Source organism: Heloderma suspectum, chromosome 6 (assembly GCF_057233095.1).
Source record: "Heloderma suspectum isolate Gila_16-S chromosome 6, 16-S_ref, whole genome shotgun sequence".
Classification (NCBI taxonomy): Eukaryota; Metazoa; Chordata; class Lepidosauria; order Squamata; family Helodermatidae; genus Heloderma; species Heloderma suspectum.
Genome location: NC_139463.1, coordinates 101,733,975 through 101,748,620, shown reverse-complemented (window position 1 = coordinate 101,748,620; position 14,646 = coordinate 101,733,975). Strand labels below are relative to the sequence as shown.

At 45.2% G+C, this 14,646-nt stretch overlaps 1 protein-coding gene across 1 annotated transcript in view; it reads right to left on the bottom strand.

The window, feature by feature from the left end:
• Nucleotides 1-11,165, bottom strand: part of SPHK2 (sphingosine kinase 2) — a 32,171-nt gene extending 21,006 nt beyond the window's left edge. The window contains exon 1 of the mRNA XM_084805675.1: nucleotides 10,658-11,165. Within this exon, the coding sequence (XP_084661801.1) occupies nucleotides 10,658-11,078 (421 nt within the window). The 5' untranslated portion in view covers nucleotides 11,079-11,165. The remainder of the gene's footprint in view (nucleotides 1-10,657) is intronic.
• Nucleotides 11,166-14,646: the final 3,481 nt, after the last annotated feature.

Genomic DNA, 14,646 nt, shown 5'->3' with positions numbered 1-14,646 from the left:
TGGTTTTCCCAGTAGTAATGTATGGCTGTGAGAGCTGGACTATAAGAAAGGCTGAGCGACGAAGAATTGATGCTTTCGAACTGTGGTGCTGGAGAAGACTCTTACGAGTCCCCTGGACTGCAAGGAGGTCAAATCAGTCCATCCTAAAGGAAATCAACCCTGAGTGCTCACTGGAAGAACCCATACTGAAGCTGAAGCTCAAATATTTTGGCCACTTAATGCAAAGAGAAAACTCCCTGGAAAAGACCCTGATGCTGGCAAAAGGAGAAGGGGATGGCAGAGGATGAGATGGCTAGATAGCATCACCGATGCAATGAATATGAACTTGAGCACACTCCGGGAGAGAGCAGAGGACAGGAAAGCCTGGCGTGCTATGGTCCATGGGATGACAAAGAGTCGGACACGACTTAACGACTGAACAATGTCCCAAGCAAGAAACAGGTTTTGGCCATCAAGAACATCCCAGTTGCCATCTATAAGTTGTGTGAATTGTGTCTACAGGTCCGTGAACACCCACAGAATTCAATCAGAACTACTGAGAATCCAGCCAGAGCCTAAACCAGCACAGCACAATGGAGCATGTCTATTGGTCACGCTCAAGCGTAACGGAACACTGGCAGGTGTTTATCCATATAGACATGGTACGACTGTGTCTCAAGTTCACATCATGTGTTTTAGGAGAACACAAGTGTTATCTGTTGGATTTCTTTTCCCTCAGAAGAAATGGATTCTCACTCTTTTTAATCAAGAAGCAAAGCAGATACCAAGAATTCGGAGATGGGATATTCTAGAGCTCCGGCTTCCAGAGAAAGCTAGTCCAACAACCAGGTGCTCTGTTATGCCAGTCCTCTCTTGTCATCAGTGATGACTTCCACTTTGTTTCTGGAAGCAATTCAAAGTATTGGCATTGACCTATAAAGCTCTACATGGTTTGGCACTGTGGTACTTGATGATGGGACACCACCATTTATAGGTACAAACAGTGACGTGGAGTGGAAAATCTTCCAGAACGTTTTCCAGTGCTTTTTTGTTGCCATGGAAAAAAATCTATTTCATGAGTTCAATTCAGAGTAACAAATGGAAGCCAAGAGCAAATACAGTATTAGGCAAACTTAGCAGTTTGAAAGTTGTAATCAATGTTTTTCACAAGTATGCGAGAGCATACATATACGCCATTGAAATAATATATGAATCAATGTGAAATGGAACTGACAACTAGTGACAGCAGAACTGAAAGCGCTCTAACAAGCATTGTGTTGAACTCTGTTGAAATACAGGATTTGTTGTTAGCATAACATGCACAGTTCTTTGCTAAAATTAATGTAGCCTTCCCCAACCTGATTGTGCTGGCTGGGGATGCTGGGAGTTGTAGTCCAACACATCTGGAGGACACCAGGTTGGAAAAGGCGGTCAACACTTGTTGACCTTTGTTTTTGTCTTATATTTAAATTTTAACAGGTATTCCAATAAAAATGTCTGCACAACATAACATTTAAATCACATTTGGTGTGCTTTAGGTTTCCCCCCTCAAACATTTCATGTCAAATACTTGTGATGTATTGGGACAGGACCCCTTCATGGATCACTGCCTTGCTGTGGCAAAGGGGTTTGCGTAACTCAGTGAAGCCATAAGCTATGCCGTGCAGGGCCACCCAAGACGGACAGGTCATGGCAGAGAGTTCTGACAAATGTGGTCCACTGGAGAAGGAAATGGCAACCCACTCCAGTATCCTTGCCAAGAAAACCCCATGGAACGTATCACAAGGCTAAAAGTTATGACACCGGAAGATGAGCCCCTCAGGTCGGAAGGTGTCCAATATGCTACTGGGGAAGAGCAGAAGGTATTTCCAAGTAGCGCCAGAAAAAGTGAAGTGGCTGGGCCAAAGCCGAAAGGACACTCAGCTGTGGATGTGTCTGGTAGTGAAAAGAAAGTCCGATGCTGTAAAGAACAATATTGTTTAGGAACCTGGAATGTTAGATCAATGAATCAAGGTAAGCTAGAGGTGGTCAAACATGAGATGGCAAGATTGAACATCGACATCTTGGGAATCAGCGAACTAAAATGGACAGGCATGGGCGAATTTAATTCAGGTGACCGTCATATCTACTACTGTGGGCAAAAATCCCTTAGAAGAAATGGAGTAGCACTCATAGTCAACAAAAGGGTGGGAAAAGCAGTACTGGGGTACAATCTTAAAAACGACAGAATGATCTCACTACAAATCCAAGGCAAACCATTCAACATCACAGTAATTCAAGTCTATGCCCCAACCACTGATGCTGAAGAAGCTGAGGTTGATCGGTTCTATGAAGACCTACAACACCTTCTAGAACTAACACCAAAAAAAGATGCCCTCTTCATCATAGGGGATTGGAATGCTAAAGTAGGAAGTCAAGAAATCACTGGGATAAACAGGCAGGCATGGCCTTGGTGTACAAAATGAAGCAGGACAAAAGCTAATAGAGTTTTGCCAGGAGAAGACGCTGATCATAGCAAACACTCTTTTCCAACAGCACAAGAGGCGACTCTACACATGGACATCACCAGATGGTCAATATCGAAATCAGATTGATTATGTCCTTTGCAGTCAAAGATGGAGAAGCTCTATACAGTCAGTAAAAACAAGACCTGGAGCTGATTGTGGCTCAGATCAGGAGCTTCTTGTTGCAAAATTTCGGCTTAAATTGAAGAACGTCGGGAAAACCACTAAACCATTCAGGTATGACCTAAATCATATCCCTTATAAATATACAGTGGAGGTGAGGAATAGATTTCAGGGATTCGACCTGATAGACAGAGTGCCTGAGGAACTATGGATGGAGGTCCGTAACATTGTTCAGGAGGCAGCAACGAAATCCATCCCAAAGAAAAAGAAATGCAAGAAAGCAAAGTGGCTGTCTGATGAGGCTTTACAGGTAGCTGAAGAAAGAAGGGAAGCGAAAAGCAAGGGAGAAAGGGGAAGATATACCCAACTGAATGCAGATTTCCAGAGAATAGCAAGGAGAGACAAGAAGCCCTTCTTAAATGAACAATGCAAGGAAATCGAGGAAAACAATAGAATGGGAAAGACTAGAGGTCTTTTCAAGAAAATCGGAGATCTCAAGGGAACGTTTTGTGCAAAGACGGGCATGATAAAGGACAAAGAAGGCAGGGACCTAACAGAAGCAGATGAGATGAAGAAGAGGTGGAAAAAATACACAGAAGAACTATACAGGAAAGATCTGAATGTCCCTGATAGCCATGATAGTGCGGCCACTGAACTTGAGCCGGACATCCTAGAGAGCGAAGTCAAGTGGGCCTTAGGAAGCATTAGTAACAACAAAGCTAGCGGAGATGACAGTATTCCAGCTGAGCTATTTAAAATCCTAAAAGATGATGCTGTTAAAGTGCTGCATTCAATATGCCAACAAATTTGGAACACTCAACAATGGCTGCAAGACTGGAAAAGGTCAGTTTACATTCCAATTCCAAAGAAGGGCAATGCCAAAGAGTGTTCAAACTACCGCACAATTGCGCTCATTTCACATGCCAGCAAGGTGATGCTCAAAATCCTACAAGCTAGGCTTCAGCAGTATGCGAACCGAGAACTACCGGAAGTACAAGCTGGGTTTCAAAGAGGCAGAGGAACTAGAGATCAAACCGCCAATGATCACTGGATCATGGAGAAAGCAAGAGAATTCCAGAAAAACGTCTATTTCTGCTTCATTGACTACGCTAAAGCCTTTGATTGTGTGGATCACAACAAATTGTGGCAAATTCTTAAAGAGATGGGAGTACCAGACCACCTTACCTGTCTCCTGAGAAACCTATACGAGGGTCAAGAAGCAACAGTAAGAACCAGACATGGAACAACCGAGTGGTTCAAAATTGGGAAAGGAGTAAGACAAGGCTGCATATTGTCACCCTGCTTATTTAACTTATATGCAGAGGACATCATGAGAAACGCCGGGTTGGATGAATCACAGGTCGGAATTAAGATTGCCGGGAGAATTATCAACAACCTCTGATATGCAGACGATACCACCCTAATGGCAGAAAGCAAAGAGGATCTCAAGAGCCTCTTGTTGAGGGTGAAAGAGGAGAGTGCAAAAGCTGGTTTGAAACTCAACATTAAAAGAACTAAGATCATGGCATCTGGCCCCATCACTTCCTGGCATATAGAAGGGGAAGAAATGGAAGCCGTGATAGATTTTACTTTCTTGGGCTCCAAGATCACCGCAGACGGTGACTGTAGCCATGAAATTAAAAGACGCTTGCTCCTTGGGAGGAAAGCTATGGCCAACCTAGACAGCATAGTAAGAAGCAGAGACATCACCTTGCCGACAAAGGTCCGTCTAATCAAAGCTATGGTTTTCCCAGTAGTAATGTATGGCTGTGAGAGCTGGACTATAAGGAAGGCTGAGCGCCGAAGAATTGATGCTTTCGAACTGTGGTGCTGGAGAAGACTCTTACGAGTCCCCTGGACTGCAAGGAGGTCAAATCAGTCAATCCTAAAGGAAATCAACCCTGAGTGCTCATTGGAAGGACAGATACTGAAGCTGAAGCTCAAATATTTTGGCCACTTAATGCGAAGAGAAAACTCTCTGGAAAAGACCCTGATGCTGGGAAAGACTGAAGGCAAAAGGAGAAGGGGACGACAGAGGATGAGATGGCTAGATAGCATCACCGATGCAATGAATATGAACTTGAGCACACTCCGGGAGAGAGCGCAGGACAGGAAGGCCTGGCATGCTATGGTCCATGGGGTCACGAAGAGTCGGACGTGACTGAACGACTGATCAACAATTGGGACAGGAAGTTAATGTGGGGTACTTTTTTTTAAAGCTTTGCTATTTACCAGATGCAAGTAAAATAAACATGCTAGCTTATCACTCTAAGGCATCAGAAAATCTTCCAAACCAAATGGACATTTCTCCCTATGCAAATGAACCTATGCAAAGTAGCCTAATTTGCATAGGGAACATTTTCCAATTCAACATTTTCCTGAAAACCCACATCGGTGTGCACAACCTGCACCCTTAGATCACCTTTGGAAGCCCTTCTCAGACATTTGAAGGGCAGCAGAGAGAGAGATGTCCAGGTGAAGCCCGGCTGGTGCCTACATTTATTTAAGTCTGTGATTTAATGTTACTAAGGGCACTAATGTTACTAAATCTGATTTTTTTCCTGCCTAAACATGTATAAGATTGCACCCTAAGGCTGCAATCCTTTCCGTGTTTACCTCAGAGTAAGTCCCAGCAAACGCAATGGGACTTACTTCTGAATAATCCATAAGATTGCACTGTTTTTGTCATTCGTCTGCACGTTCTTATGGTTTTGTTTAATGTTTATATTTCCAAAATTTAAAGCTTTTAAAAATACGTATTTTAATCCCTGTGATTTGGTTTAACTCCTCTTCCTCTGGCTATTTTTTAATGTATTTTATATTATGCTGGTATATGTGTATTGGAATTTTTATTATTGGATCTGTATTGGATCTGCACCTTTTAAATTGATTGCAGGTTGTATTGTGCTTTAAACTGTCCAATTTAGATTTTAATTTGGTTCATAAAGGAAATAGCAGCCTATTAGAAATTTCATAACGTAATAAGAACCTGTGACTACTAAACTGGACTAATAATTTTAATAAAATAATGGCCTGTAAAAAATAAGACAACAATATCAGCTGATTACGGGTGTGTACAGAAGTAATATATGCAGTGTAATTCTATACGCATCTACTCAAAATTAAGTCCCACTGAATTCAGTGAGACTTACTCCCAGGTAGGTGTGTACAGAAATTATTTTATTTAAAATATTTCTAGGTGTTTTTAGGAACCCTCCCAAGGTGGCTGACACAATAACGTTCCATACAGTAAAACCCCATACTGTGAACAAACAGCAAAAATTAATATCAAAGAACACCAGCAAAAGAATAACTAGCCTAGATGGTACTAACATCTAAACCCATTTGCAGCTAAAACTCCAGAACAGTCCAATAAAACATAATCAGGAAAAGGCCAGAGAAAACAACCCTTCAGGACCTTCCTAAAAGCTAGCAATGATAGGGCCCAATGGACCTGGCAACCCATCTGAGAGATGTGGGGCCCTATGGAAAAGACGCTCTCTCGTGTACTTGCCCACTCAACTGCCTTCAGAGGTGGGCAAGTGAGAACAGCCCCTGTTGCTGATCTTGAAGCGTAGGCAGGCTGACACAGGTGAAGACAGTCCTTCAAGTAACTCAGGCCCAAACTGGTTTGATCTTTAAAAGGTCAAAACCAGCATTTTAAATTGGGCTTGGAAACACACAGGTAACTAGTGAGGTATGGGTGATATATGATCTGACTGCCTTGCCCCTAACAACGATCAGGCAGCCACGTCCTTCACCTGTTGAAGTTTCCGGACTGTCTTCAATGGCAGTCCCACATACAACACATTGCAGTAGTTCAGCCTGGACAACACATGGATAACAGAGCCAAGGTCCATCCTATCTAGATAGGGCTGCGGCTGGCCTACCATCCTAAGCTGGTAAAACGCACCCCTGGACACTGCAGCCACTGAGCTTCCCCAGTTAGTGCAGAGTCCAAGAGGACTCGCAGACTGTTGTTGTTTATTCGGTCAGTTGCTTCCGACTCTTCGTGACTTCATGGACCAGCCCACGCCAGAGCTTCCTGTCAGCTGTCGCCACCCCCAGCTCCCCCAGGGTCCAGGCCGTCACCTCCAGAATATCATCCATCCATCTTGCCCTTGGTCGGCCCCCTCTTCCTTTTGCCTTCCACTTTCCCTAGCATCAGCATCTTCTCCAAGGTGTCCTGTCTTCTCATTATGTGGCCAAAGTACTTCAGTTTTGCCTTTAATATCATTCCCTCAAGTGAGTAGTCTGGCTTTATTTCCTGGAGTATGGACTGGTTTGATCTTCTTGCAGTCCAAGGCACTCTCAGAATTTTCCTCCAGCACCACAGTTCAAAAGCATCTATCTTCCTTCGCTCAGCCTTCCTTATGGTCCAGCTCTCGCAGCCATAGGTTACTACGGGGAATACCATTGCTTTAACTATGCAGACCTTTGTTGCCAGTGTGATGTCTCTGCTCTTCACTATTTTATCAAGATTTGTCATTGCTCTCCTCCCAAGAAGTAAATGTCTTCTGATTTCCTGGCTGCAGTCAGCGTCTGCAGTAATCTTTGCGCCTAGAAATACAAAGTCTGTCACTGCCTCCATGTTTTCTCCCTATATTTGCCAGTTAACAATCAAGCTGGTTGCTGTAATCTTGGTTTTTTAGGGGGAGTGCAACCCCATCTAAGACCAGTTGTAAACCTCCATCCAGAGTAGTTGGTTTCCCAACCCACAGTATGTCCATCTTGTCTCAATTAAGTCTTAGCTTGTTCACCTTCATCCACCACAGAACAGTCTCTAGATACTGGTTCAAGAGTTCCACAAACTACCTGTGAAGTGAAGATGGAATCAAGAGGTAGAGCTGAGTTTCATCCGCATATGGATGACATTTCAGCCCAAACCTCCATTAACTTTCTTCAGTGGTTTCATGTAGATGTTAAAAAGCATGGGGACAGGATGGAATCTTGCAACACCCCTCAAAATAATGGCCGTGGGGTGGAAGAGAAGTCTCCAAGCCTCACCTTTTGAGACCATTCAAGAAGGAAGGACCAGAACCACTGTAACACCGTGCCTCCAATGCCCAACCCAGATGAACGATCCAGAAGGGTGATGGTATAGAAAACCGCTGAGAGGGCCAGAAGAACCAACAAGGTCGCACTCCCCTTATCCATTCCCCAGTGTTAAGTCATCAACCAGGGCGACCAATGCTATTTCCATTCCATAACCCGGTCTGAAACCCTACTGGAATGGATCTAAATCATCCAACATTGCTGGAGTTGAGAGGCCACCAGACACTCCAGCACCTTGTCGAAGAATGGCAAATTCGACATTGGGTGATCGTTATCTGAAACCACAGGATCAAAATTTGATTATTCAACAGTGTTTGCTTCAAAGCTGCAGGGACCTCACCATCCCTTAAGGAGGCATTGACCACCTTTGAGGTCCAGATACCCAGCCCTGGCAGGTTTCATAAGCCAGGATGAACAAGGATCTAAAGAGCAAGTAGTAAGCCTCCGTCCTCCAAGCTGTCTGTCCACATCCTCAGGTTGTACAAGCTGAAAAGTCTCCATAGCATGACTAGATGGTGCACTAGCCCCCTCTGTCACAACAATAGCATCCAAGTAGGCACAGATACGAGTGACTGTAAGGTGTCCAGCAAATTAGTCACAGTGGGCCTTTAAGGGATCAAGCTGTTTGATTCTACAGCCTACACCCGAGAGGCCTTTAACCACCTGGAAAAGTTCCATTGGATGACACTGAACAGATGCAATGGTAGAGAAGAAAGAGTTCTTCACTGCCATAGAATAAGATCACAAATGGATTCTCATCCATGTTTGACTGTATTCATTACAAGTTTTTCACCACTGGCACTCTAATCACCGACACTGTTGTTTCATCATCCTCAGCTCCTTAGAATGCCAAGAAGCTGTCATGGTCCTACATTTGGGTCAAGGATGTTTGGGAACAATTAGGTTGATACCTTGGGTTATACCCTCATTCCAAACAGAGACCAGAGTGTCAGCAGGTTCAGATGCTAATCCCACAGCAGGTTCAGCTGCTAATCCCATCTCTAAGAGTCCTCAGACATCTATCCTAATTCATCAGCCTTCAAGGGCAAACGATCAGACTTGGTTCTCTACCCCTGCAGAGGTTACAGGTGACCTGAACGTCAAAACTGAATCAGATAATGACCTGTCCATGCCAATGGAGTCATAACTGGCTCCCTCGCCCATAGATTATTTTCTCCCAATCCAGTACAGAAAACCAGGCCTAAGGTGTGCCCTGCCACAAGTGTTTGAGCCAGATGTTATCTAAGAGAGGCCCTCTGTTGACATGGCAGCTGCGAAATCCTGAGCCGCTCATAACAAGGACACCTTGGAGTGAATATGAATGTCTGCCAAGCCCACAAGCCTTGGGGTCCTCAATACCACACTCAGGACTACCTCAGTCAGCTCAGGGATGAAGGTTGTTAGGCAGCACGATGGCAGAATCCCAATCCCAAACCCAGGTTCAGACACTCAGAAATGGCTGCCCATTGGAGGGGGTATCTGATCAGGGAGATAGAATCTTTATAGACCAAGACTCTCCACCTCCCTAGTCAGGCCTGGTGCTGTACAAGAACCTGCGGGGGGGGGGGGGGACACATTTGGGAGAGGTTAACCCCTCCCCCTTTCATCTAGCCAGGTTTTAGTGACACAGCCCCTTGCATTAGCCGACTTGGCATTCATCAACATCACCTGCAGGCTAGAGGGGCCTGCACGCAAGCCAACCTTCCCCTGATTCTCTCCTCTATTTCTTTTAAGGCCACAACCCCCTTTAACAGTTGTAAAACAACTCTAGGAATGATGGAAGGTGGATTGGTGACATCACAGGCACCACCCAATCAGTGCCAAGTACAGCCAGATTCTGTTGCAAATATGCAGAATGTCCCCCCACTCCCACAGCTTCACTCTAGAGACACAACGGCTGATTTCTAACAATCATCAGCAGGGGAAAACATGCAAAGTAGCCTGCTTCCTCTGCCCCGTCATTTGTTTAATTCCCCGCGCCATGTCATGGGTTGCCACATTGTCCAAACCAGCACAGTGCACAGTAGGGGTGGATTCTAACACATCCCATAACCCATGGCTTGTAGTAGCGACTGTGGGGTGGGTTAGAAGCCATCCCCACAGCACACTGCACCAGGTTCAGACAACATGGCAACCCTCGATGCGGCACGGGTACTTAAGTGAAGGGAGGGCACAAACGGCATGCGCAAGGGAAACAAGTTATAGTGCGTGGTTTGCCCCATCGATTGTTCAAAGGAATCATTAGTTTGCACAGATTATGGCAAGCAACTCTATCCTTCTACTTACATTATGGACTCTGTACACATCCTGGATATCTCTTTCTAAAAAGAAGAGATGTAGCTAAATCATTGCACAAGTGTCCTGGGAAACCACCGGCTCAATTATTTACAGATTCAATGATATAATCCTGCAAAATGCAAGGCAAGCCAGATCATTTAGTAACACACTTAATGAGTTAATTAAAAAAACATGAGAAATGAAGACTCCCAGGAATCCTAGGGACATAGCAGTATATAATTGCTTCGGCAAGAGAGGCAGGGTCCCTGAACTCCTTAGGCCAAGAGCAGCCTTCCCCAACCTGGTGTCTTCCAGTTGTGTTGAGACTACAACTGCCATCATCCCCAGCCAGCATGGAATGGAGGCACTGGGAATTAGCAGGTTAGGAATGATCTACACATTTGGCAAAATCATGTGGCAGGGGACTTTAAAAGAAATGCTCCCCCATGTAAAAATAAAAGCCTTCCCACACATCATGCAGAAAAGTAGCATATCAAGAACACAGGCTAGGCTTGAACTCTCTCCCTGATATCCTAGTTTTCTACAAGCAGGGACACTGATACGTGGTGAAGCTTTAAAAAAAAAAGAAAACAATAATCCACCTGCAATCTGAAGCAACACAGGTTAGGAAATGCCCTGTCACTTGTAAGCAGCTACAACTCGTAGTTTCTCTAGGCAAAGGGAAATTCTAAAAAAGGTTTACGCAGGGCATCTCTTACCAGTTTCGCTTGAGATAGGAACCCCCAGCACCAGGCACTTGATTGCAGCTGCCCATTTCTCTGCCACTTGGAGGTTGCCCTCATAGCAATCAGCGTTGTCAACCTGAAAGGTCTTTGCAGCCCGCTGCCGGGCCCGCCCCGAGCCCACCGCCACCTTCCTCTTCTTCAGCGGGTAAGCATAGACACAGAAGAAGGCTGACCGGTTTGTGACTGTAGGACTGCGCAATGTGTGACACCCCACAACGTCAATCAGCCGCACCACGGTCCGATGATCCATGTCCGGCTTGGGCACCAGGCGCTGGATATGCAATTCTGTCCATGTGAGGCTGAGAGCATAGCGTGTGCCCTTGGGGGGATAGGCTCCAAACTCTCCGTGCAGGAGGGTCTCAGAGCCTTCCCCACATGCCCCCAAGAAGTTCATCTCGCTACAGAGCCCCAGCTTTGCAGTTTTGCTTTCCACCTTCTCGCAAGCCTGTCAAATAGTCCAACACAGTCCCACCTAACCTTTTCCCCTTAACCTCTCCCTCAGAATACTGTATTTGAAGAGCTGAACTTAAAATCTGTTCTTTTCCACATAGTTTCCTTAATCTACTAAATGGCTGGTACAGTGCTTAACCAAGAAAGTTCTTTCACAGCATGTCCTCTTCAACTGCTTCTTCAAGTCTTCTCTTTCTTCACTGAGCAAAATCCTTTATGTTAGTAAAACCAAATAGTTTTCAAGCGGGAAAAGCATACCCCTCCCTGCTTTTTCACACACAAATACCAGGCAGATTCACATCAGAAGCCCACAGGAATGAACACTGACCTGTCTGACCTAGTAGAGTTCCAGAACAAGAAAGCAGCTGTAAGCCCTATCAGCAAGTAGAAGTCAAGGGAGGAAAGAGATAAGATATAGAACAGATTTTTAAAAAACCTTGTATAGCCTCAAAACAGGTGCTTCTTCAGATCCAGAGCCCGATAATCTTGTTTTCAGTAAGGTAATTTCACCTTCAGGCAAGTGGTTTAAACATTTACCTCATTCATTTAAGTTTCTCATGAAACCAGCTGATTCATAAGTTCTCACTGAGAATTGAGAATCAGATGATTTAAAAAAAAAGATGTATTGCCTGATGTTTAGGAGTCAGGGGGTCAAATACAGAATAACTTATTTAAAAAATAGTACAAAGGATACTGATAAAGTTTCAGCTGTTCAGATGATGCTGAGGGGAGCAGAGGGAAGAAGAGAAAGAATGTGGAAGTACTATTTCAGAAAGGGTGCATGTGGGACACAGGTCCTATACTACCACTAAAGGCAAGTTTGTTTGTTTTTTCATTTTAAAGGACTAGCCTAGAATTTTATTCCTGCATACTTCAGCTGCTTAGCCCAAGTTTATCACCCCAGAGGCTTACAAAGCACATTAGCTTTGATCCCAATTTTATGATGGCTTGTACACCTAACACCACGTGGACGGGGGGGGGGGGGATATAAGACTCTTAAGTACTTTCAGGCCACACTTATAGATGAAATTAGGGAAGGGAGAGGAAGAAAGACTTTTATCATTGCTCCAGAAATATCATACAGATTCAGGGGGCTTCAAAATAAGCCCCCCAAAAGAAAGCACCCGACTCACCCCCTCACCAGGCACATCTGGTCCAAAACATACAAGACCTTACGGAGCAGAACCGCAGCTTGCTTGGAATCTGTGGGGTGGAGAGTGGCAGGTGGGGAAAAGGAGGATTAGTAACTCCCACGCACCTCTCTACACCTGCTAACCCCCAACAGCTAGCACCTCTCGAGAACACCTTTTCCCGCTAGCCTCTTTCCCCCTTTTCTACCTTCTTGCCTCATTCCCTTCTTCCTTTACCCTCCACCCTTCCCGTTGCTTTCTCTTTTTCTCCTCGGAGCAGCTCCACGCTCATTCTAAACTAGGAAGTGCTCTATTTTCTACCTGGGGCGGGATGTGTACGCTAGAAGGGGGCGGAGAAAGGTTCCCATTAACCTATCAGAGAGCGGCTAATCCTAGAGCTGACCCAATCAGAAATGGCATCCCCTACCCACGGCCGAGGCAAATGTTCAGCATTGGCAGTGGAAGCTGCCATTTTTGACGAGGGCAAAGATGTAAGGACTCGAGAGTGGCCATCTTAAGGAAGGGAAGGGGGGGGAATCTTGGCCACTCTTGTACCAACTATTACCATGCAATGAATAGAAGGAGGTGTCGTCCGCCACACAAAGGAGACTGTGCGTGTTCTAATGAAGGGAGACTTCTTTTAATAACGTTTGGATTCCCTCGGTCGTGGCCAGAGGTTGCGGGATGTGAATTGTGGGCAAGGTCAAAGCAGAAAGGGGCTTCTCTCTCCATCCAGGTTAAATGGCGGCCGCCCTTCGTAAGTGAAAAGAAAAGAAAGCAAAAGAGGCGCAGCGGCCATTTTGAGCTTGAGCAATATCTCACGGCTTCACACACCATGCAACAAATTGCCAGGTGGCCATTTCAAGTGAGGTACATCGGAAAACCTCGCTGTGCGTCACATATTTGCGGCCATTTTGGATGTGGTCAAGGCGTGGCAACGTAGCTCTGCTTCACTGAAGATGGCAGCCGTCTCCGCTTTGGAAATGCAGGCATTGATTGGTTGGTTCTCACCATGGCAACCGAGTAAGCGCCGCGCGGGGCAAATGACCCATTTTAGATAGCAAACCTAGACAGCACAGTGAGAAGCGGAGACATCGCCTTGCCGACAAAGGTCCGCCTAATCAAAGCTATGGTTTTCCCAGTAGTAATGTATGGCCGTGAGAGCTGGACTATAAGGAAGGCTGAGCGCCGAAGAATCGATGCTTTCGAACTGTGGTGCTGGAGAAGACTCTTACGAGTCCCCTGGACTGCAAGGAGGTCAAATCAGTCAATCCTAAAGGAAATCAACCCTGAGTGCTCATTGGAAGGACAGATCCTGAAGCTGAAGCTCAAATATTTTGGCCACCTAATGCGAAGAGAAAACTCTCTGGAAAAGACCCTGATGCTGGGAAAGACTGAAGGCAAAAGGAGAAGGGGACAGCAGAGGATGAGATGGCTAGATAGCATCACCGATGCAATGAATATGAACTTGAGCACACTCTGAGAGTGAAGGACAGGGAGGCTTGGCGTGCTATGGTCCATGGGGTCACAAAGAGTCGGACACGACTGAACAACTGAACAACAACGAAACCTGGGAGGCTGAAATGCTCCCGCGCTGGCAGAGGGGGACATTTCAATTTCCCATGACACTCTGTCAATGGTCTTTAAGGTGGCCATTCTTGAACAAAGGGATTTCAAAGACAGATCTATCCATGCAAAAAAAAAAAAATTGCTGAAGTCAGTGGAGGCTGGTGACTCCGATTTCAGCAGGACTGTGAATCCACTTTGGGTTTCAAGGGAGCTCCAAAGTGGGTTCAGCACCTTGGATAGCTCCTTTGGAGTTCTCACTGGCTCTGACTGAAAGAGTGGATTCATAGCCCCACTGAAATTGGGACCACCAGCCTCCACTTGCTGAAGTACAATTTATCTAGAGACTCAACTCTATTTCCTGTGGTTTGAATAAGAACAAAGGTTTTATAATTATTATTATTGTCACACTACATAAATTAATTGGCTCATCTTTGTAATTATGTCTGTGTTATCACCCAACAATGTTTTGTGGATGGCAGCTGTTACGATAATTGTTACTATCTGTATTTTCTGCATATCAGTGCCCTCTGGCAACACTGTTAACATCTTCCCCTGTCCCAGCATGTATATATAAATCTGCCAATTTGAGGTTAATACTTCGTGCATCTGACAGTGTCCACAAAAGCTTATGCCAAGAATAAATTTGCAGGTTTTTAAAGTGCCACAAGACTGTTGTTTCTTCTGCAACAGAGTAACACGGCAATCCTTCTGGAAATTGCAATATCTGCATATCCTATTATAAGATTGTTCACCTCCCCAATTACTCCAGAGACCTGTAACTGGCATGTATTTTGCCAATAAAGAGCGAGTGGC